General features: G+C 36.0%; 1 protein-coding gene across 1 annotated transcript; it reads left to right on the top strand.

Annotated features, from left to right (window-relative positions):
* Positions 1-16,367: 16,367 nt before the first annotated feature.
* LOC131063677 (B3 domain-containing protein At2g36080-like) lies at positions 16,368-24,263 on the top strand. Its single transcript, XM_057997569.2, has 3 exons — positions 16,368-16,424; positions 17,024-17,038; positions 23,553-24,263. Exons 1-3 carry the CDS (start codon positions 16,368-16,370, stop codon positions 24,261-24,263), a joined length of 783 nt encoding a protein of 260 aa, XP_057853552.2.
* The last annotated feature ends 2,069 nt before the right edge of the window (positions 24,264-26,332 follow it).

The raw sequence follows: 26,332 nt of genomic DNA, 5'->3' as shown, positions 1-26,332 counted from the left end.
TCATGTCTTCAACATGTGTCCCCTACCTCTACCACACAAATATTATGCCAAACACTTGGCAACAAACTGAGAAAAGAAGTGAAAATGCCACTGTCACTTTCAAAGCACTGCCCTTTACCAGTCAACTGTTGCTACACCTTTGGACCTACATAACAAGGAGTTTGAATTGGAAATATACCTCAATGAGGTCTAAAAAATATTAATTAATTTTCCTATTACATTTCCTTCATAGTTACAAAGCTTGGTTAATGCTCTTGAAGCATTCCTTGAGATATTTGACAATGCAAATCACAAAACAGTGAACTTGCTGCCAGTTATAAAAATTGATAAAACTTCCAAATTACAAACTTGTCAACTATTGAAGATTACAAACTTGGCAACTTTAACACTTCAATGCATTTTGATTACAAGAATTTGAGTTTTCAAGAAGGATATTAGTCAAGTTCCAAAACTTGTCTAATCTTCACTCAAATTTGTCCTCCAACCATAGTTCCAACTCAAAATTAAATATATACATAATGTAAATGAATAAATAAACTTTACCCAATCCATTTTGGTGGGAGCCAAGGCCTAGATTAGTCAAGTTGTGGCATTTTCCAACCCCAAACCCTTGACAGGGCAGTGAGCACACAAAATGGACAAAATTTTATTTCACCAACTTGCAAAATTAAAAACTTGTGCAATGATCACTTGAGGAGAATTTAATAATCAATAGGCATTCTTCCTAGAAGGTACAATACAAACAAAGTGTGCTATAGTAGAGACTGTTACTCCAAGGAAGGAAAAAATAATGAGAAAACCAAAATTTCATGATTTCTATTAGGATTCCCTTGTTAATACAATCACCAACCTTTCTCAAGGAAAAGTGAGGCATTTTTATAGTACTTACAATTAGTTATCAAGCCCTATATGGACATAAGGCTTCCACAACTGCATTGTATTGGAAAAATCCAAAAATGACAACTTTGACAACTTTTTCAAGCCCAAATGACAACATTTCTTGTTCCAAAAGACATTTTTGACAACCTAACCTCATCAACTTAACTAAAAACCTAAGAAATTCTTAAAACTACTTATTAAACATTTTTCAGTGCTTCAAAAAGCATTTGGAGACCCTTTAGGCAATTTTGCACATTTTTGCCAAAATTGCCAACTCAAAGCCTGAAAGGCAAAAATTGACCTCTTGAGCCCAAAATGAGATCAAAACCACTAGATAAGACACACAAAAACCTAAAAAATAACAAAAACCTAACCCAATACATTACAAACATGAAAGCATGAAATATTCAAAATGGAGAGTTTTTACTCAACTAGGTGCTCCGGCACCATACTTCCCCAAAAACAAAGAAGTCATGTGACTCCTTGAGGCAGAAAAGAAGAAGGAATTCCACACTTCTAAAAGTCAGCTTTAGGTATCCATGTGGCCTTTGAGATAGGCTTATCCTTCCATTTGACTAGGTGCTCCATATAGGTGTGTTTCCTTGTCTTCTTGAGAATCCTGGAGTTGAGAACCTTTTTTGCTTGGGGAATAGAAAGAGAAGGGAGAGATAGATCAGAAAGGGATTGCACAACATTTGAAACTCTTTGAATCTCCTTAGGTGGCTACCCCTTGAAAGCAATTAAATCTGCAACATTAAAAATGGGAGACAAAGAAACATCAGTAGGCAAATCAACTTTGTTAGCATTAGACCCATACTAAGCCAAGATTTTGCAAGGGCCTATTCTCCTCATGTGAAGTTTGCTTGGTAATCCTTTATATAGCCTTTCCTTATTCAAATGAACCATCACATAATCTCCTATAGAAAACTGAACCTCTCTCTCTGTAGCATCCACTCTTGCCTTGACTTTTTGGGAGGTATCTTGAAGAGCCTGTCTCACTTGCTCATGAACCTCCTTCATGGATTAAGCCATGTCATCTGTTGTTCCACTCTTAGGCTACAAGTTAGTGATATCCCTCAACTCTATTATACCCCTTGGATGCATACCATAAACAACTTCAAAAGGGCTTTTACTTGTAGACCGGTTGACACTATCATTGTAGGCATATTCTGCTTGATGAATGAGCTGATCCCAACTCTGTCCATATTCCTTTGTCAAACACCTAAGCAAGTTTCCAAGGGACCTGTTCACAACTTCAATTTGGCCATCATCTTGTGCATGATAAGCTAAACCAAAAGAGAGATTAGTACCTAGTCCCTTCCATAATGTGTTCCAGAAATGACCAAGAAATTTCACATCTCTATCTGAAATAATGCTAGTAGGCAAACCATGTATTCTAACAGTTTCTTTGAAAAACAAGTAAGCAATATGACTTGCATCATGTGTTGTCCTACAAGAAATAAAATGAACCATTTTACTAAATCTGTCAAATACTACAAAGATGCTATCAAATCATGCTTGAGTTTTAGGTAATCCTACCACAAAATCTATACTAATGCAATCCCAAGGCCTATGTGGAATGGGAAGAGGCTGATATAAACAAGCATTGGAGGAATTACCTTTTTCTTTTTGACATGCCAAACACTACTCAACCTACCTCCTTATGTCTCTCTACATCTTAGGCCAATAGTAGAACCTTTGAACCAACTCTAAGGTCTTGTTGAGACTGAAATCCCCACTTAAGCACCCATTGTGCTTCTCCTGAATGAGGTTCTCTCTCATAGAACCCTTTGGAACACATAACTATGTACCCCTGAATAACAAATCATCCTGCAAAGTGAAATCAACATATGTACCATGGAAATGATTCTCAAAATCTTGACAAACTTTATAAGCTTCAGCAAAATCATCATCAGTAGGATACATATCTTTAAGAATATCAATACCAATGCTCTGTAGTTGAATCTCATGAACAGTTAACAACCTCCTACCCAAAGCATCTACTACTTTATTCAAATGGCCCTTCTTATTCTTAAGAGTAAAAGTGTAAGCTTGCAAGTACTCTACCCATTTAACATGCTTATGATTTAGTTTATCCTGTGACTTCAAGAAACTTGATGCCTCATTATCTGTGTATACAACAAATTCTATAGGAAGAAGATAATGTCTCCATTTCCTAAGTGCATATTCTAATGCATAGAGTTCTAAATCATAGAAAGAGTACTTTTTCTTGGCATCATTTAACTTCTCACTAAAGAATGCAACTGGTCTATTGTCTTGACTTAAAACAACTCCTATTGCAATATTGCTAGTATCACATTCAATAGTAAAAAGTTTATCAAAGCTGGGTAAAATGAGCATTGGTTGAGAAGCTACTTTAATTTTCAATAACTCAAACCCCTTATTGGCTGCATCTATCCACAAAAACTTTACCTTTACACCCCCTTTGATTGTGTCCAACATAGGGGCACAAATCTCACTGAATCCCCTGATGAATTTCTTGTAAAATTGTGCTAAACCATGGAAACTTCTGACATCACCGACTGTCTTAGGAGTTGGCCAACTAGTTATTGTTGCAACCTTAGATTGATCCATTTTCAAATTGCCTCCTGATACAAGAAAACCAAGATAGACCAATTCTTGCTTCATAAAATCACAATTTTCTAGATTAATGGTTAGCTGTTCATCAGATAACTTTCTCAAAACAATAGCTAAATGCTTCAGATGCTCTTCATTACTTTTACTAAAAATAAGATATCATCTAGATACACAACAACAAACTTGTCAATAAAATAATGTAAAAATTCATTCATGAGTCTCATGAATGTGCTGGGAGCATTAGAGAGTCCAAATGGCATGACAAGCCACTCATAGAGACCCTCATTCATTTTGAAAGCTGTCTTCCATTCATCACCCTCCTTGATTCTTATTTGACGGTAACCACTCTTCAAGTCAATCTTACTGAAATATTGTGCACCCCCCAAACAATCCATCAAATCCTCTATCCTGGGTATGGGAAATCTGTATCTGATGGTGATCTTGTTTATGGCTCTAGAATTTGTACAAAGTCTCCATGTTCCACGCTTCTTAGGTGCCAACACTGTAGGTATTGCACAAGGACTAATGCTTTTCCTAATTATGCCTTGGTTTAAGAGTTCTTGTATTTGTCTTGCTACTTCTTCATTTTGTTTAGGGGTCATCTTATAGGCTTCCTTATTGGGTAAGGAGGCTCCTGGTATGAAATCAATCTGATGGCTAATGGCTCTAGGAGGTGGTAAAGTTGCAGGTGTACCATCACTGATTATTGCTTTGAAGTTATCAAGGATTTTCTGGACCTCATATGGTATCTAAACTTTCTTTGCTACCTTTTCTTCCTTAGGTTTCACTATGAGTGCAAATCCCACTCCTTCACCTTCTTCTAGTGTTTTTATGAATTCTTTCTCATTCACTAATAAGATATTAGGCACTTTTTTTCTTCTCTCTCCTTCTTCGTTGAGTGATTGAATCTGATAGGTTACTTCATCTTTCTAAAATGAGTAGGAGTTTCTTTCCCCATCATGTTGTGCTTTCATGTCAAACTGCCATAGTCTACCCAACAGCAGGTGGCAAGCATCCATAGGAAGGATGTCACATAGAATCCTATCTGTGTATCAACCTATGTGGAAATCTACCCAGGCTTACTCATTTACTAACACATGTTGTCCCTTATTTAACCATGTGACCTTGTATGGCTCCTTGTGTTGTATCCTAGGTAGTTTCAATTTACTTACTGCTTTCGATGATATGATGTTATCTATGGATCCTGAATCTATGATCACCTTACACACCTTTCCCATGATTTTACACTTAATCCTGAAGAATGCTCTTCTCTGTGAGACCTCTATACTATGTGGCTTCTTCATTAACACTCTCTTGATCATTAAACTCTCACCATCTTCTGAATCTAGGTTCAATGCTGAAGTTTTTGGTATTACCTCCATCTTCCTGAAAATAATTTACCCTCTTCTCACCACCATAGGATGAACTAGGCTTCTCTGGGCATCTATAGGAAGGGTGGCCCAACTTTTGATAGTTATATCACTTCATGGTTGAGAAGTAGGACCCTCTCCCTGGTCCATTAGATCTACCTCTACTTGGGTTGCTTGATCCCCTACCCCTATAGTTGAGTTTTCTCTGAGAATCCCCACTTTTCTCTATAAGTTTAGACTCTCCCTGGGATCGTTGATCTATGCTCCTTCCCCCAAAACTGCCTCTATGGCCTCTACCATCTCTTCCCCTACCTCTTCCTCTGCTGCTTTGTTCTTGCTTCCTCCTAGTTTTCTCTTCCACTTTGAGTGCTAGTTGATAACACTTATGTACTATTTGTGGGCATAACAAACTCATCTCTTCCTGGATGTTCCATCTTAACCCATTCAGATATCTTGCCACTTTTATGCTCTCATCATCTACTACTCTGGATCTCATGCACATTTTTTGAAACTCCTCAGTGTAGCTACTGACATCTAAGTCTTTTTGTCTCAAATTTTGTCTTTTCTTGTGAAGTTGTACTTCATAGTCTTCAGGAAGGTAGGTTTCTTTTATTTTAGCTACCATTTCTTTCGAGGTGGCTATTGGTTGCTTACCTTCTTTCACCCTTTCCTCTTGGATGAACTTCCACCAAGTTAAGGATGCCCCTCTCAACCTTGATTTTTCTACCTGAACCTTTGGTGCTTTAGTTATTCCATCACATTCAAAAGGGTTTTCTAGACCTTCAATCCACTCTATAAGAGCATCTGGATCCATCTTTCCACTGAAAAGAGCCACTCCCTCTAAGGTTTTACCACTCATAGCTCTCAAAGCTCTCAAGAATGGTTCTTTCTCAATAACAAGGTTAGGTATAGTAACCTCATCTTCTATGGCCACCATTTTACCCTAATCTCCAACCTTATCATGGAATTCTTTAGTTTTGACTTGTACTTCAGCTAGTTTCATTGCTAGTTGATCCAATCTTTCTCTGAGTGCTCTTTTTTTTTCTTCTTGGTCTTCAACCTTCTTGGCTAACTCAGCATTAGTCACCATGTTTTCCTAATGATCCTTTTCTCTTGAATCTTTTGTTGGCTCTGATACCACTATCATAGGGAGGTTACTAGGTAAGTGCTCAAAAGGCTAGTTTTGGTCACAAGTTACAATAGGAAACAAAAAGTATTATTTATATCTACTCCTTATGTTTGAAATATCAATATTAGTTACAATTGTCAGATCTCTCTAGAAGTCTTCACCATCAACCTCCCTTTTTGGCGAAAGCTCACACCCTTGCTCAAACTTCAATTCCTCACTCCACCCATCTACACATTTCTCAATTTTGGTCCTTTTGACATTCACCTTACTATTTTAGAGTGCATTAGGAAACTCCAACATGGTCATGTAGAAGCAACAAGGTTTACTCAAGGTTTGACAACCAAAACTTAGTTTAAGGCCCATAGCCTTTGGCTTACTCAACTCACCAACCAAGGTTCAAAACCTCCAAATGAGACTATACACTATCCAAGGTCCAAATTGCCACTTGTTTTACTTTTTTAGTAAGATCTCACAAATTTTCATATGTTCCAAACTCCTCTATGTAATCGGGTTCATGCTTTTTGGTTAAAACAGTAAAAAAGGGCTACTAGCCTGTGGAGGCCTAATTGGCCTAGTTTTTCTCACCTTGCCCAATGATGGGCTTCTTGACCATGGGAGATGATTTGGACAGTGAGTAATAACTCATAGAAAAGAGATTTTTGTAGTTTTGGGCTTAGAGAAGTGGTCTTAGTTACTAACCTCATTTTTATGCATGAACGTAGGGTTTTGGAGGGTTTTGGAGCATAACCACTGTGTTTGCATCTTTTTTCACCAATACAAGTGCCTAGATCTTCATAGAACCTCTTTCATGTCTTCAACATGTGTCCCCTACCTCTGCCACACAAACATTATGCCAAACACTTGGCAACAAACTAAGAAAAGAAGTGAAAATGCCACTGTCACTATCGAAACACTGCACTTTACCAGTCAACTGTTACTACACCTTTGGACCTACATAACAAGGAGTTTGAACTGGAAATATACCTCAATGAGGTTTGCAAAAAATTAATGAATTTTACTATTACATTTTCTTCACAGTTATAAGGCTTGGTTAATGCTCTTGAAGCATTCCTTGAGATATTTGACAATGCAAATCACAAAACAGTGAACTTGCTGCCAGTTACAAAAATTGATAGAACTTGCAAATTAAAAACTTGTCAACTATTGAAGTTGAATCAAGCTAACTTGTAACACTTCTCAGACTCCTTCCTTGGAAACTTTAACACTTCAATGCATTTTGATTACAAGAATTTGAGTTTTCAAGAAGGATATTAGTCAAGTTCCAAAACTTGTCTAATATTCACTCAAATTTATCCTCCAACTATAGTTATGACTCCAAAGGAAATATATACACAATTTACATGCATAAATCAACTTGACCCAATCCATTTTGGTGGGAGCCCAAGCATGGATTAGTCAAGTTGTGGCATTTTGCAACCCAAACCCTTAATAGGGCAGTGAGCACATAGAATGGAAGAAATTTTATTTCACCAACTTGCAAAAGAAAAAATAGTGCAATAATCACTTGAGGAGCCTTGAATAATCAATGGGCACACTTCCCTAAAGGTACAGTATGGACAAAGAGTGCTACAATATAGATTATTACTCCAAGGAAGGAAAAAACGGTGAGAAAAACCAAAATTTCATGATTTCTATTAGGGTTCTCTTGTTAATACAATCACCAACCTTTCTCAAGGAAAAGGGAGGCCTTTTTATAGTACTTCCAATTAATTATAAATCCCTATATGGACATGAGGCTTCCATAATTGCATTGTATTAGAAAAATCCAAAAATGACAACTTTGACAACATTTTCAAGCCCAAATGACAATATTTCTTGCTCCAAAAGACATTTTTGACAACCTAACCTCATCAGCTTATCTAAACACCTAAGACATGCTTAAAACCACTTAGTAAACATGTTTCAATGCTTTGGAAATAATTTGGAGACCCTTTAGGCAATTTTGCACATTTTTGCCAAAAATGTCAACTCAAAGCCTCAAAGGCAAAACTTGACCTCTTGAGCCCAAAATGAGATCAAAACCACTAGAAAAGACACACAACAACCTAAAACAACAACACAAACATAACCCAAGACATTACAAAAATTAAAGCATGAAATATTCAAAAAGGAGAGTTTTTAATCAACTAGGTGCTCCTGCACCATTGGACCATAATGTTAACTCATGGAAAGGGAAGCGGTTATCCTAGGTGGGTAGATTGGTTATACTTCAAGTTGTCATCTCATCTCTTCCAATATATTTAATGTCTTACTTAGCTCCAACTGTAGGAATGAATAATTATGTCATTCAAAGGATGAGGAATTATTTTTGGCAAAAAATTGAAGAGAAACACAAAAATGCTTTAATAGCTTGGAAAAAAAATTGCAAACTGAAATCTTCAAGGGGATTGGGAGTCCACAACCTTCAGATTCAAAATATGGCATTGGGAGTCAAACTGGTTTGGAAGATGCTTAATGAACCCAAAGCAAGATGGGTAAGAATGATGAATTCCAAATATGTAGAAGCAGGTAAAACCCTTAATCTTTTAAGGTCTACTAATCACCCCAAATGTTCTCATATATGGAACTTCATTAACAAATGCAAAAATATGATAGCTGACTATGTCTCCAAGGATGTCCATGATGGTTCTTCTAGTCTTTTTTTGGAAGACTCTTGGGGGGGTATCTGAGTTTAGATAGTTTATTATCCATTCCAACTACTAAAAAGTGGTTACAACAATATTAGGGGAAAACTGTTAACAACTATGTCAATTTTAAGAAGGAGAACCCTATAGTAGAAGAATTTAGAGGGGTTGCCTCTTTGGGCCCTATTGAGTTAAGACAATTCATTGAGTCAATCAAAGAGAGATAATTGTTCTTTAGAGAAGGAGAAAATTCCCTGATATGGATCCTATCTAAATCAGATAACTATAGTGCTAAGGATGGTTACAAAACTCTAGCAAGTCAAGGGGTTTCAGAGGATCAAGGAATCCCTCAAATACTATTTTGGAATAATAGAATTATCCCTAAGGAAGGCATCTTTAGGTGGATAGAAAGGAAAAAGAAAATTCTAACAACAGATAGGTTCAGAAAGATGGGTTTTGAGGGTCCATCTAGATGCATTCTTTGTAAAGCTCAAGAAGAAATAGTTGACCACCTCCTACTCAACTATCCCTTTTCGGCAAAGTGTTGGAGGTGGCTATGTGCCAAATTAGGTTGTATAATAGCTCTTCCAAATGACATAGACTCAGTTTTTTAAAGATGGCCAATAAGACCAAAGGATGGTTCTCTCAACTCACTTTGGGAAATCTCTCCTTTTTACCTTGTCTGGGAGATCTGGAAAAGAATGTAATAGAAGGATTTCTGATGGCAAAGCAACAAGTTTAGAGTTAGTTCTTTCTTCATTGGAAGATTCAACTGTACAAAATCCCAACAACAATCTAGCCCTATCTACAAGCTTAAAAGCAATAATTTTACAGCTTGGGATCACAAAACTAGATTAAAGTGGAATAGTCTAAAAATTTCCCCTAATGTTGGGAAAAAATGTAATGGTAGAGATAGTGTAGTTTGGACCCCTCCCAAACGCAGATGGTTAAAGTTGGACTTTAACAAGGCTTCAAAAGGAAACCCAGGTGCTTTCGGTATATGATGTGTGTTGAGGGACCATAATGAATTCTTCATAGGAAAGATGGCTTGGTCAATTTCCTTGGATACCAATAATATAGCAGAATTCAAGGCCTTATTGCTAGGACTCTTAGAGTGCTCAAGTAGAGGGATTAAATATCTAGTTGTGGAGGGAGATTTAGCTATAGCAATTAATGTAGTTAAAACCATGATATTACCAAACTGGAGACTACAAGCTCTGTTGGAAAGTATTTTGAATGAATTGTCTAGATTTGATGATTTCCCCTGCAAGCATGTCTATAAAAAGAAAATTTAGAGGTAGGTCCCCTCTCTAAGATTGCAGGGCATGGAACCAATTTTTCCTTCTAGGCAGAACAATTTAAAGTAACCTATCTTAGTGATTGATGCGCGGCCTGGTTTGATAAAGAGACCTAGATTCAGATTAAGTAGATTCAGTAGACTTTAATGATAAGTTTTCATACCAATAATAGGGACATGCCTATAATAGTAATCTCAAAAGTAGCTTCCAAATTATATTCTATAGTTCTTAGTCTCATCCTACTTCGGTGGTAGTTTGAGGTAATAAATTAGCTTAGTGATTGATACTTTGACTAGACCATTTCTCTCTTTGTTGGTATGCAAAGTTTGAAACAAAGTACTTTTAATCAGAAACAGGGGACTCGCTGCTTCTCTCAATGGTTATTTTTCTTGAATCAAATGTTCCTACTAGAAATTTAAGTGCCTTTTCAAAGGCTAAGGTGGCAATCAGCACCTCCTCTGCCATGTCACGCCCAACTTGGACAAAGCTTTTGGAGGAAGAATTTTTTATTTTTTTCAGAAAGACATTTTAAATTCTTTCGCCTGTTGTAAGAAATCATTTAATGAGAAGTATTTTGGCGTACCTCTTGGGAGACTTATGATGTTATCAAAATCTGCACCACATCCCCTGCAAAACTGAAAGGACGTTGTCTAAAGGACCCATACATGATGAGCTATCTCGACGGAATGAAATCTAATGTTGAGCCTTTAATTTCTCTTACTTGGAAATTCTTATCTCGCCACCTTCCGTTCTAGGGTTATCCTACTTGAGTTAACTTGCATTAAAGGTTGCAAGTACAGTGGCGTATTTGAAGGACAGTTATTTCTGGCAATTCATTCTTGTGTTTATGTCCTCTCTGTTAGGGTTCCAAGAAAATCTAAAGCAAATATGAATTAACAATTATATGCAAATTTAAATATAAAAGATAAAGAAATAAAACAAGACACGGATAACACAGAGATTTAACGTGGTTCACCCAAAATGGGTTACGTCCACCATACACAGCCGTCCAATCTTTCTTATTATCTAGTAAAAATAGTACATCAACCTTACAATGCCTTAAGAATCCCATCTGCTTGTAACATGCATTTTTAGAGCAACAAACAAAGTCGACCTTTTTAAGGTTTTATTACAATGTTGGTTTTCATCAACAAAAAATGGCATAAAAAAAATTCTGGAGGGCTGCCGCCCCCGAACCCCCATAGCGGGCTTCACCCATTTTCTCAATAATCTCCTACTTGGAGACTGATCAAGCTCCAGACCAAATAATATCCCACTTGGAGACTGATACTAAACAACACCACTATACTTGCAGCATCCACTGGATAAAACACTTGAACTTGACTGGTATAAATTCCACACTTATCAATCAAGAAGACCAATAGAAACTGATGAAGAATTCAACTTCTTATGTGGAACTGCCTTCATGAACATATCAACAGGATTCTCACTTGTGTGAATCTTCTCAAGCTATAACTAACCCTCCTCCAAAACAGTACGGATGAAGTGGTACCTGAGCTGAATGTGCTTTGTGATTGAATGAAAAGTAGAGTTCTTTGCAAGATGAATGACACTCTAGCTATTGGTATATAGTGGGCAATCCTCTTGTGTGTGACCCAATTCCTCCAGAAAATATTGTAGCCAAATCATCTCCTTGCTCAGCTTCAGTGGTTGAAAGTGCAACAACCTTTTGCAGCCTAGAAATCCAACTGACTGCAGTTCCCCCTATAGTAAAAACATACCTTGTAGTACTCCTCTATGAATCAATATCCCCTGTCAGATCAGATTCAATGAATCCACTCAAACCAGCATTAGATCCTTTGAAACTTAATTCCTTCGTAGTAGTTCCTTTCAAATACAAAAGAATCCATTTCACAACATTCCAATGTTCCATACCCGGATTACTCATAAACCTGCTCACAACTCCCACTGCATGTGCAATATCTGGCCTTGTGCAAAACATTGCATACATCAGACTGCCAATAGCTGATGAATATGGGATGTTAGACATTTTGTTTACCTCTTCTTGTGCCTTTGGGCACATCTCCTTAGTCATTTTGCAATGACTAGCCAAAGGTGTACTAACTACTTTTGCATCCTGCATGTTAAATCTTTTCAACACCTTCTTTATATATTTGCTTTGAAACAAATTCAAAGTTCTATTTTTCTTGTCCAGTGTAATCCTCATACCAAGAATTTGCTTAGCTGCACCTAAATCCTTCATAGCAAATGACTTAGCTAATTTTTGTTTAAGATTATTTATATGTTGCATGTTAGACCCAGCAACAAGCATGTCATCAACATAAAGCAACAAGATAATTGTATATGGTGAAAATGGATAACAATAATAATGATATTGAAAGGCTAAATGAATTCAACCACAAAACCCTAGCCTAACAACAACAAAGATCCACCATAACATATGAAGATTACCTAAGACAATGCAAATCAAACGAAATCACAAAGATTATACCATCACATGTCCAATAGGGTTTGGATCTCCATTCTTCCTATCTCCATTAATCTTGTTTGATGTATTTGCTCTCAGATTTTATGTGCACAAGAGCTCAACAAAGAACAAAATGTGGTTGCAAGTAGGATCGCATATGCTAAGTAGTCAATTGATCAAGTAATTAGAATGATTGATTAGGGTTTGATAATGAAGGAAGTATCTCCTTATATAGAAGACACAATATAAAATGGATGGATAAGATTGAGAGGTGTAAAAAGAGGTCGGCTATGATAAGAGGGTAGGTAAAAGAAATAATAAAATAATGAAAGGGGTAGGTAGTGTATGAATTAAGAGATGAATAAAGTGTCATGGGTAGAAAAGGTTAATGAATTAATTAAATAAATAAAGATTTATTTAATTAATAGAAGAAGTGGGATCAATTAAATAAATAAGATATTTATTTAATTTAGGAAAAGGATCATTTAAATAAATAAATGTATTTATTTAAATTAGAAATAAGGCTAGAAGAGGATAAATGAATTAATTAAATAAATAAAGATTTATTTAATTAATAGAAGAATGAGACTTAGATAATTAAATAAATAAAATATTTATTTAATTAGATATGACAATTTTAGGTGTCTACAATAATATAACTGCCATTATCCAATCTCTTAAAATATACACAATGATCAGAATGACATCTACGATAACTGTGTTCAGCCATGAAACTATCAAATTTTAAATACCATTGTCGAGGTGCTTGCTTTAGGCCATACAAACTTTTCTTCAGCCTACACACCAAGTTCTCCTTACCTTTGACCTCATATCCCTGTGGTTGCAACATGTAGATTTTCTCCTCCAAATCTCCATGGAGAAGAGTTGTTTTGACATCTAATTGTTCAAGATGTAAATCATCTGCAGCCACAAGACTAAGTATAGTTCTAATTGAAGTCATTTTTACAATTGAAAAAAATATTTCATCATAATCTATACCCTTTTTCTGTGCAAAACCTTTTACCACAAGTCTGGCCTTATATCATTTCTGACCTCCTTCCTCCTCTTTCAACTGATAAATCCATTTGTTAGGCAAGACTCTTTTTTCTGCAGGTAAAGGGACTAAGTCCTAAGTCTTATTTTTCATCAAGGAGTCCATCTCATCTTTCATGCCTAGCTCCCACTGTTGTTTGACATCCACCTGCATTGCTTCTTCATATTCTTCTGGTTCACCAGAATCAGTTAATAAAATAGAATAAAAAGAAGGAGAAAATCTTTCAGGGGGTCTACTTGACCTCGTAGAATGTCTAACACTTGTGGGAGTTTGTGGGACAATCTGTTGTTGCTAAGCATCAGGTACCTATGGCATTTCATTTTCAGGAATCTCATCCAACACCACATATTCTTGTTTGTCCTGTTCATGCTTCTTTTCCTGCATCTGTTCTTTATACATAACTGTTGAAATGTGGCAACTGATCAGCAAAGTATTGGCGACTGATGAAAACTGACATTGTAATAAAAGCCTAAAAAAGGCCAACATTGTTTGTTGCCCTAAAAATGCATGTTATAAGCGGCTGGGATGCTTGAGGCATTGTAAGGTTGATGTACTATTTTTGTTGGATAATAAGAAAGATTGGATGGCTGTGTATGGTGGACGTAACCCATTCTGGGTGAACCATGTTAAATCTTTGTGTTATCTGTGTCCTATTTTATTTCTTTATCTCTTGTATTTAAATCTGCATATAATTGTTAGTTCATATTTGCTTCGGATCTGCTTGAAACCCTAACAATTGGTATCAGAGCGAGGTTTTCTGTAAATTGGCAGGACTTTTAGATTTGAGTGGGAGCAATGGAGGATTCCAAATTCAAGGTCGAAAAGTTTAACGGCCAGAATTATTAGTTATGGAAAATGCAGATGGAGGATTACTTGTATCAAAAGGATTTGTGGCGGCCATTGGAAGGAAAGGCAAAGAAACTGACCACAATATTAGATGAAGAGTGGGACATTTTAGATAGAAAGGCACTAGGATCCATTCAATTGTGCCTTGCATCATCTATAGCATTCAATATAACAGAAGCAAAAATGACTGTAGATTTGATGACAACATTGGCTAAGTTGTATGAGAAACCCTCGGCTTCGAATAAGGTATTTCTTATGAAGCGTTTGTTTAATTTGAAAATGAGTGAGGGAGGATCTGTAGTAGAGCACTTAAATGAATTTAATACAATTACCAGTCAATTGTCTTCGGTAAAAATTACCTTTGCAGAAGAGGTTAGGGCTCTCTTGATTTTATGTTCTTTGCCAAAAAGCTGGAATAGCTTGGTTATGGCTGTAAGTAACTCTGTCTCTGGTAAAAATACTTCGGTATTTGATGATATTGTTGGTGTTATCCTAAGTGAGGAAATGCGAAGGAAAAGCACAGGTGAGACTCCAACATCATCGGGTAGTGTTTTGAATGTGGAGAACAAAGGAAGATCAAAGGAAAGAGGAAAAGGCCCTGGGAATGAGAAGTCATGAGGGAAGTCAAAGAAAGGACGCTCTCAATCTAGAGGAAAGAAAGATTACTGGTACTGCGGAAAGCCTGGTCATCTAAAGAAAGACTGTTGGTCTTGGAAAAACAAAGAAGGAGACAAAAATGAAAATGACAGTAAGCAAGCTAATATTCCAAGTAATACTTTACAAGATGCTTTAATCTTATGTTTGGATAATGTTAATGATTCCTGGGTAATAGATTCTGGGGCTTCATTTCATGCTACACCCCACAGAAAATATTTTCTAGATTATGTTCAAGGTGATTTTGGACAGGTATATTTGGGTGATGATGAGCCCTGTCAAATTGTTGGAAAAGGAAAGATAAAGATCAAGTTGCAGAATGGTAATGACTGGTTTCTGCAGGAGATAAGACATGTTCCTAATTTAAGAAGAAATTTAATTTCTGTAGGGCAACTAGGTAGTGAAGGTTGCATAGTTACCTTCTTAGATAGTATGTGGAGGGTCACTAAAAGATCATTAGTAGTAGCTAAAGGTGCGAAGGTAGGCACATTATATCTGTGTACTGGTAACACTTACTCTACCTTAGCTGCTACAGATAAAGTTACTGTAGGGACAACAACAATAAATGTTGCAAGAACAGATTCGATAATGTGGCACCATAGGCTTGGGCACATGAGTGAGAAAGGGATGAAAATCCTTCACTCCAAAAATCTATTGCCAGGACTAAAGAAGATTGATTTAGAGTTCTGTGAAAACTATGTTTATGGTAAACAGAAAAGAGTCAGATTTCTCAAGGTTGGGAAAGAGAAGAAGAGTGAGAAGTTAGAGCTTGTACATTCAGATGTATGGGGACTGGCTTAGGTATCATCTCTTGGTGGCTCTTATTATTATGTTATTTTATTGATGACTCAACCAGAAAAACATGGGTATATTTCCTAAAACAAAAATCAGATGTTTTTGAAACTTTTAAGAAATTGAAAGCTTTGGTTGAGAATGAGACAGGAAAAAAGTTGAAGTGTCTCAGATTGGATAATGGAGGTGAGTATTGCAGCAAAGCATTTAAAGATTATTGTTCCTTAAATGGGATTCGAAAGCAGAAGACAATTCCAAGAACTCCATAGGAAAATGGTGTGTTAGAGAGAATGAATAGGACCATCATGGAACGTGCGAGGAGCATGAGATTGCATGTTGGATTGCCCTTACATTTTTGGGCAGATGTTGTACATACTGTTATCTATTTGATAAATAGAGGACCTTCAAACCCTTTGGATGGTGGTATTCCAGAGGAGGAATGGACTGGTAAAAAGGTAAATTATTCTTTTCTAAAAACTTTTGGTTGCGAAGCTTTTGTCCACGTTGATAAAGAAAACAGAACCAAGATTGATGCTAAATCTCATAAATGTACCTTCATTGGATATGGGATAGATGAATATGGCTATCGGTTATGGAATTTTGAAAATAAGAAAATAATTAGAAGTAGAGATGTTATATTCAATGAGAAGGTTATGTATAAAGAACAGATGCAGGAAAAGAAGCATGAACAGGACAAACAAGAATATGTGGTGTTAGATGAGATTCCTGAAAATGAAATGCCACAGGTACCTGATGCTCAGCAACAACAGATTGTCCCACAAACTCCTGCAAGTGTTAGACGTTCTATGAGGACAAGTAGACCCCCTGAAAGATTTTCTCCTTTTTTGTATTCTATTTTATTAACAGATTCTGGTGAACCAGAAGAATATGAAGAAGCAATGCAGGTGGATGCCAAACAATAGTGGCAGCTAGGCATGAAAGAGGAGATGGACTTCCTGATGAAAAATAAGACTTGGGACTTAGTTCCTTTACTTGCAGAAAAAAGAGCCTTGCCTAACAAATGGGTTTATCGACTGAAGGAGGAGGAAGGAGGTCAGAAAAGATATAAGGCCAGACTTGTGGTAAAACATTTTTCACAGAAAAAGGGTATAGATTATGATGAAATATTTTCTCGAGTTATAAAAATGACTTCAATTAGAACTGTGCTTAGTCTTGTGGCTGCAGATGATTTACATCTTGAACAATTAGATGTCAAAATAGCTTTTCTCCATGGAGATTTGGAGGAGGAAATTTACATGTTGCAACCATAGGGATATGAGGTCAAAGGTAAGGAGAACTTGGTGTGCAGGTTGAAGAAAAGTCTGTATGGCCTAAAGCAAGCACCCAGACAATGGTGTTTAAAATTTGATAGTTTCATGGCTGAACATGGTTATCATAGATGTCATTCTGATCATTGTGTATACTTTAAGAGATTTGATAATGGCAGTTATATTATCCTGTTGCTTTATGTTGATGACATGCTTGTTGCTGGGTCTAACATGCAACATATAAATGATCTTAAACAGAAATTAGCTAGGTCATTTGCTATGAAGGATTTGGGTGCAGCTAAGCAAATTCTCGATATGAGGATTACACGGGACAGGAAAAATAGAACCTTAAATTTGTCCCAAAGTGAGTATATAAAGAAGGTGTTGAAAAGATTTAACATGCAGGATGCAAAAGCAGTTAGTACACCTTTGGCTAGTCATTTCAAATTGACTAAGGAGATGTGTCCAAAGGCACAGGAAGAGGTTAATAAAATGTCTAACATCCCGTATTCATCAGCTGTTGGCAGTCTGATGTATGCAATGGTATGCACAAGGCCAGATATTGCACATGCAATGGGAGTTGTGAGCAGGTTTATGAGTAATCCGGGTATGGAACATTGGAATGCTGTGAAATGGATTCTTCGGTATTTGAAAGAAACTACTACGAAGGCATTATGTTTCAAAGGATCTAATGCTGCTCTAAGTGGATTTGTTGACTCTGATCTGGCGGGTGATATTGATTCACGGAGGAGTACTACAGGGTATGTTTTTACTATAGGGGGAACTGCAATCAGTTGGATTTCTAGGCTGCAAAAGGTTGTTGCACTTTCAACCACTGAAGCTGAATATGTTGCTGCTACAGAAGCCAGCAAAGAGATAATTTGGTTGCAATGTTTTCTAAAGGAATTGGGTCAGACACCAGAGGATAGCCCATTGTATACTGATAGCCAGAGTGCCATTCATCTTGCAAAGAACTTTGCTTTTCATTCAAGGACAAAGCACATTTAGCTCAGGTACCACTGCATTTGGACTATTTTGGAGGAGGGTCAGTTATGGCTTGAGAAGATTCACACAATTGAGAATCCTACCGATATGTTCACAAAGGCAGTTCCACAGGAGAAGTTGATTTCTTCATCAGTTTCTGTTGGTCTTCTTGATTAATAATTGTGGAATTTATACCAGTCAAGTCCTAGTGTTTTATCCAGCAGATGTTGCATGTACAGTGGTGTCATGTAGTATCAGTCTCCAAGTGGGAGATTGTTCGGTGTGGAGCCTGATCAGTCTCCAAGTGGGAGATTGTTGAAATTTCTTTTGCCGTTTTTGTTGATGAAAACCGACATTGTAATAAAACCCTAAAAAAGGCCGACTTTGTTTGTTGCCCTAAAAACACATGTTATAAGCAGCTGGGATGCTTAAGGCATTGTAAGGTTGATGTACTATTTTTTCTGGATAATAAGAAGGATTGGACGGCTGTGTATGGTGGATGTAACCCATTCTAGGTGAACCACGTTAAATCTTTGTGTTATCTATGTCCTGTTTTATTTCTTTATCTTTTGTATTTAAATCTGCATGTAATTGTTAGTTCATATTTGCTTCGGATCTACTTGAAACCCTAACAATAACCTTCTCATTGAATATAATATCTTTACTTCTAATTATTTTCTTATTTTCAAAATCCTATAACCGATAGCCATATTCATCTATCCCATATCCAATGAAGGTACATTTCTGAGATTTAGCATGAAGCTTGGTTCTGTTTTCTTTATCAATATAGACAAAAACTTTACAACTAAAGGTTTTTAGAAAAGAATAATTTACCTTTTTACCAGTTCATGCCTCCTTTGGAATACCACCATCCAAAGGGGTTGAAGGTCATCTATTTATCAAATAGACAACAATATGTACAACATTTGCTGAAAAAATGTAAGGGCAATCCAGCATGCAATCTCACGCTCCTCGTGCATTCTATGATAGTCCTATTCATTCTCTCTGACACACCATTTTCCTGTGGAGTTCCTGGAACTGTCTTCTACTTTCGAATCCCATTTAAGGAGCAACAGTCTTCAATGTTTTTGCTGCAATACTCACCTCCATTATCTGATCTAAGACACTTCAACTTTTTTCTTGTCTCATTCTCAATTAAAGCTTTCCATTTCTTAAAAGTTTAAAAAACATCTGATTTTTGTTTTAGGAAAGATACGCATGTTTTTTTGGTTGAGTCATCAATAAAAATAAGATAATAACAAGAGCCACCAAGAGATGATACTTGAGCCGGTCCCCATACATCTTAATGCACAAGCTCTAACTTCTCACTCTTCTTCTCTTTCCCAACCTTGAGAAATCTGACTCTTTTCTGTTTACCATAAACACAGTTTTCACAGAACTCCAAATCAATCTTCTTTAATCCTCGCAATAAATTTTTGGAGTGAATGATTTTCATCCCTTTCTCACTTATGTGCCCAAGCCTATGGTGCCACATTATCGAATCTGTTCTTGCAACATCTATTGTTGTTGTCCCTGCAGTAACTTTATCTATAGCAGCTAGGGTAGAGTAAGTGTTACCATTACACAGATATAATGTGCCTACCTTCACACCTTTAGCTACTACTAATGATCCTTTACTGACCTTCCAGATACTATCTGAGAAGGTAACTATGCAACCTTCACTACCCAGTTGCTTTGCAGAAATTAAATTTCTTCTTAAATTAGGAACATGTCTTACCTCCTGCAAAAACCAGTCATTTCCATTCTGCAACTTGATCTTTATCTTTGCTTTTCCAACAATTTGACAGGGTTCATCATCACCCAAATATACCGCTCCAAAATCACCTTGAACATAATCTAGAAAATATTTTCTATGGGGTGTAGCATGAAATGAAGCCCCAGAATCTATTACCCAGGAATCATTAACATTATCCAAACATAAGATTAAAACATCTTGTAAAATATTACTTGCAATATTAGCTTCCTTACTATCATTTTCATTTTTGTCTCCTTCTATGTTTTTCTGGGACCAACAGTCTTTTTTTAGATGACCATGTCTAATTCTAACAGAGTCCTCCTTAATTCTAGAATGCCATGTCAAGGAGATTTGATTCTCTTTTCTATTCCCAGGGAAGTCATTAATTATTATCCATTTCCGCTAGACCTCAAAGGTCCTACCTTAAATTAGCACATGGCTCTTGCGGCAATGATAGTCAGGTTTCTAAACTGGAGGATACTGTCAAACGATTTGAATTTGTGGATTTCTTAAGGTTAAATGGTTTTCTCCCTCCCAAAATTGAATAGGAGGTGCATAGATATGCAGTGACTAGTTTTGTTGGCCGTAGAAGGGCTCATGGTCGCAAAAGGCAGGCAGCTCCAGGTAGATGGAGGGGTCGCCCATGTGGCGGTGGTCACGCTGAGGCAACAACTTCTTCTCAAGGCCCGCTACCTTCAAATCATAGAGAGGATTTTATGGTTGATTTTGAAAATGCTTTGCTCCTTTGGATATTATAGGACTTATTTTTTGTAAACATATAATCTCGATGGTGATAGATGGTAATGGCCATCATCAGTAGTATGCAAAGATTTATAGAAGTCTCCTTTTTATACATTTTCATGAACTCTCGTCCATCTAATTAGCACTGTGTTAGAATTCAGTCTCTTAAGGAGACTCTATTTGGTTTTTTTCAATTTGGAAGAAAATTAAACTTTGTTTATGTATATGGACTTAATTAATATAATGATGTGGCTTAACCGTTTAGTTTATTGACCAAAAAATAGAATTGTGAAAATATCATAATTTTAATTAAACATAATTAAACAGTTAATCAGTTAGAAGTTTGGCACGGCTTAATCTTAAACTACGAGTGAAATATTTTTCTGATAGGGTTTCTGTTTTCTTTTTGTAGAAAATAGCAGATGCATACCAATTCCATGTTCAAACTTCACAATTTGTGACAGAAACTTCCTAAATAAGCATTCAGCGTGTGCTGTAGCATCGTTCACTGTGTGAAAAATTTTATCTTAATATGTGACCCCATTTTCCTTCAGAAATGATGTCTGATTTATGATAAGCCTTTGCTGGAAGCCTTCATTTAGCCCTAAACACCTTGATTTTGTACTGCATTGTTATCTAACTGCGCCATGCTAAGGCAGAGAAAACTGCGCTATGAACAAAAGAATGGGGCTGCCAAGTAAGAACACAATAAAATTGCAAAAATGAAAAGAATGGTTGTTGGAAATAATCCCAACCATCCCCTGACTAACCTATCTTGTCTAAAACCTTCTGTATGCACATAATATCTACAATCTCTAAGGGCAGGTTTCCATGCAGCTGCTAAGCTTATGTATGCTAGTAGTCACTGCTCAATATTTTTAGGAACAATTTATATAGCTGGTGGCCCATAGATATTTTTGGGCAATAAACAAGCCTATTTTTAATTGGATAGATAAAATCAGAAAAATCTTAATTCAATGCTTTCTAATTCAATTGTACCATTTTAATTCAAAAAGCATAATCTGTCCCTTTTTAGTTGGTTGGATAAAATCAGAAAAATCTTAATTAATGCTTTCTAATTTTGAATTTCCATGACATAAACATTAAAACTCAACGATTGTACATTCCTTCATTGATATTGAAAATCGTTGCTTTCCCACTACTCCAATCCTGGATTTTGAAAGTAAGCTGTTTAAACTGGGCAATTAAGGCGTTATATGAAATGAAAGATATTTTTCATGCAGACGTTTCTATTTTTTCAAATTAAAAACATAAGTAGTTTTTATAATCTTCCAAGTATGAATTATAGAATCCTTGTTTTCCTCAAGTTTAAACTGCAATGGATAATATTTTTTTTAATAAGAACAATTACATTCTTTTGAGCAATTGAAATTATGAAGGAATGTACTAATCAGATATGAGATATGTTTAATAATTATTAAAAAAAATTAATGTTTAAGCCATGGAAACTCAAAATTGGAAAGCATTGAACTGAAATTTTCCTCAATGCAAATGATTTTTTATATATCCAACTAAAAAGGACAGATTATGCTTTTCGAAAAATCCTTTGGCTACGTTCTAGTATAGCCATGCAACAAACCACCTGTAAAAAATCAGAGACTCCTGCAGTTTACAAAATATCCGACAAAAGGATTGAAGAAGCCAACATAGCAAAGTTTGAATTCATTAGTTGGCAGCATGTATGCGGGCACTACAAATAGTATGTTTCCATGGAAAACAATGAGATGGGACTTACTCTTGACAGTCTTACAACCTGCAGTAGCATTTCATGTGCTGTCAAACCCTAAAATAGAGCAGAAAAGCACGTTGATCATAACAACTTATGCTATATTATATATATAAGCATAATGGTAGCTTTGATCTGCTTTAAACTTCTGCCTTTCACTTGATTTTCTCCTTCTTCGTTGCTCATGCTTCTTGTTGCTCTCTGGTATTATTTTAGTTCTCTGTTCAACAAAATTTTCAAGGTACTCTCTGGGGGTTTTGGATTTAAAATTTGCTCTACAATTCATTCTATCATGTATTTGTAAGAATTTCCTTGTTTTTTTAACTTAATTTTTGTCTGATCTTTTATAATTTAGTTTTTTGGTTTTAAGGAATTGACAGCACATGGAACGATGCTTATAGTAACTGTCAGATTGTTCTTTCAGGGTGGCATTTTATTCTTACAAGTAAAGATTTCAGTGATAATAGCTCTGTTCAGGTCAAGAGGGCTTTTGTAAGTATCACAAGCTCAGTTTTAAACTTTTATATTGTAGTTTGTTACGCCTAATGACAATCAATATGTATAATTAATAATATCAGAACAGTGGGAGACCGAAACCAGGGTGATTGGTTTCACAGGTATATCAGTTTAAAACCATCATAAGAGAATCATATGAGAGTTTTGTGGCGTTCTTTCTCTTTGCGGTGCCTTTTTCTTGTGTTTATCAAAAAAACTGTTGTATTTTTTATATGATGTTTTGTAACATTTTTCTTCATTTTTTATATGATCTTATGTTTTGTAATATTTTTTATATGATGTTCTGATATTTCCATGTTGTGGGTTGGATTCCAAAGCATCAACGATGGAGGAAACTAAATCAAGTGCAGATTCTAATCCTTCTTCAGGGTCAAGCAAATCTGGACATGCAATTGTAGCGGCACCCGCAGGTTTGAATGCACCATTGGGTCAGCTAGAGAATACAGCAGAGTTATCAGAGAATTTTGCTTGTCAATTCAAAGGTGTTGTCCCTCAGCATAATAAGAAATGGGGAGCTCAGATCTATGTAAGTCATGGTAGAGTTTGGCTTGGCACCTTCATCAGTCAACAAGCAGCTGCACTGGCCTATGACAGGGCTTGTATCAAGTTCAGGGGTCTTGACTGTCAAAGAAACTTTCTCAGCAAAGAAGACTGTCAGATAGAGATTATGTTTCAACAGGAGTACAAGGAGGAGAATGTGGTGCAGATGATCAGGGAACACACCTATGAAGAACATCTGAATGAATTCATGGCCAAGATGGGCAGAGATAAATTTCTTCAAAATCAATCAAAGCTTCATCTGCATCATGATAACACCATTCCACAGCATCTGTTTGACAAAGAGGTGACTCCTAGTGATGTAGGGAAGCTTAACAGATTAGTGATTCCCAAGCAGCATGCAGAGAGAAACTTCCCTCGGGAATCACAGATCAAGGACAAGGATGAAAGTCTGGTTTTTCTAGATGTTGAGAACAACAAAGAATGGGAGTTTAGATACTCCTTCTGGAAGAGCAGCCAGAGCTATGTTCTCACCAGAGGATGGAGCAAATTTGTCAAAGAAAAAAGACTTGAAGCAGGAGATATTGTTTCCTTTCAGAGGTGTAATGCCACTGGCAGGCTCTATATTAGTGTCAGCCATCGTTACAGAAGAGATACTGTTTCTGCAGACATCAGCTACCAACAGATCATTGGAAGACCAGCCAACTTTCCTTATCCTTCTGCAGCTTTTGGCCGGTCAGAATTTTGGGTTCTTGTGAATGGTAGGCCAATGCAATTTTATAATAACAATCCAGGGCTAGTTAATTATGTTCCACTTCATATGGGTTACTCTTCAAGAGGCCTGCATGGCATTTCAAATGCAGGAGGAATCGTTTCAACTAATGACACTGCCAGGGATTTCAGAGAACAGAGATTCTTCCCTGTGCATGGAAGAAGTGTAGCTGAAGATAATGGAATGGGTCTTGCAGCTAATGGTGGTTCCAATAGTGTTAGATTATTTGGTGTTGAAATTGGAGCCTCTATACCTGATTCAGATTGAAGTCAAAATTAGGGTTCCGGAACAGTAGAGAAGAAATATGTTCTATAGTGTTTATGATGAATGTTTCTTGCTTTTAAAAAAGAAAAAACTGTGTTTGGATAGTTTATTTCCTCGTAATCTTCACTATTATCTATTTTTTTTCATGTTTTCTTTTTCTTTACTGTAACTTCTATTTTAAGTGGTATTTTTTCCTTCTTTGAATGCTGTTTCCAGATTTGATTATGTATTTTTATATGTATCACGTTACAGATCACACTTTATGAATTCTCACCATAATCAAGATAATCAAGATACACAAGATAAAACCATGTCAGCTGGAGGACTCATACACAAGGCAGTGGTCAGAGCAGAAAATTAAGGCAGAGGAGATTAAATTGGGCAAGAAACAAGCCTCTTCTTAGCGCAAGAAATGCAAGAAAAAGTAACAACTGGTAAGTTTATAGCTCAGGAAAGAGGAATTGAAGGCGGAGCAGGAGAAATAAGGAGTGGGCGCGTAAGTATATTAAATGGACACAAAAATGGACAGTGTTAAGCTTGCAAAAATGAGAAGGAATAGTGTGTGCCTGAGAAAAGAAGATGGAATACAAAAGGTTTGAGTTGAATAAGAAAGAGTGAACAAAAGAATAATTTATACAGAGAAAAATTGAAGACAAAGAGCAGAATTAAGGAGTGAGTTGGAGGGAAAGGAAACAGTTGGAGTGCAAAATCTGAAATTAATCTCAAATGAGCAGATTAGAAGTGCTTTTTGTTGTTTTTCTAGAGACGAATTTGTAATCTTATTTGATTTCTATATGATAAGATTTGAGTTTATATGAAAATATGAGCTTAGTAAGTTTCTTAGTTTGGCATTTTGATTTCTCGTTAAATTGGGATTCCTATTCTTTGTTTTAAGAAAGAGTTTGTCTAGAAACAGGCTGTTTGACTATCCATGAACATCTAAGATTCCAAAACCAACAAGAATGGAGTTTAAAAAAAAAAAGCCAGCTCCACGATAACAAAAACACACAGCTACAAATGCAAATTTAATTAGTTTTAACTTAGTTATTAATCTAATAAATTTATTAGATTTTTATTTTTTAAGTTAAATGTTTAATCAATATTTGAGTTTTGAAAGTTTAGTTTATTCTATTTTAATTTTCATTTAGATTTAAATTTTACATTTTATTTTAATTATTTATGTTTTTCATAGAATTACTCTAAATTTTGAATTTTTACATTAATTTATATAGCTAGCAATTACATCTTGGTGGAAAGTTAATCAGAGAAAATTTTTGGTTTATTTGGTCTATTTTTATCATACATTTATATATTACACAACTTCAATTAGTAGGTTATTTAGAAAATGACATTGTTTGTGCAAGAAGAGTTTCAATGAAGAAGTGATTGCTTCAAATCAATAATGCATCCACTTAAACGTATCTAAATATAAAGGCTAAAAAATTTATGAATAAAAAAGATAATCAAGCTCCATTATCAATAGGATCATGGTGTGTTTACCATAGGGAGAGATGTCCGTGAGAGAGAGAGAGAGAGATACACATTTAAGATAGATATAGAAAAAAAGGAGATATGGATGTAGAGGTGTAGAGAGAGAGAGATGAATAAAGAAAGGACATATATAAAGAGATATAGGGGAGATAAGAAGATAGAGGTGAAGATAAGGATAGAGCAAGAGATGAAGAGAGAGACAAATAGATAAAAGATACAGACAACTAGAGATAGACATAAAGAAGAGAGGATGATATATATATAGAGAGAGAGAAGTAGAAATATATAAAAATTGAGATGAAGGAAGAAGAATAGGGGGAGATAGAGAGAAAAGAGAGAGAATTAGAGATATATGGGAAGAGAAAAGGAGAAATAGACATATATGGTTAGAGAAAGGGAGAGAGGGGTAGAGAAATAGATCAATAGGAGGGATAGTGTGTGTGTGTGAGAGAGAGAGAGAGAGGAGGTGTTTCAACTTGGTATAGGGTTTGGGTTTAATTTTCTATAGTGTTAGGGTTAATTTCAATTTGGTTTAAAGTTAATATTTAATTTGTTAGGGTTGAATATGATTTAATTAAGTA

The sequence above is a fragment of the Cryptomeria japonica genome, chromosome 9 (assembly GCF_030272615.1).
Source record: "Cryptomeria japonica chromosome 9, Sugi_1.0, whole genome shotgun sequence".
Taxonomy (NCBI): domain Eukaryota; kingdom Viridiplantae; phylum Streptophyta; class Pinopsida; order Cupressales; family Cupressaceae; genus Cryptomeria; species Cryptomeria japonica.
This window is presented reverse-complemented; position numbering and strand designations above follow the sequence as displayed.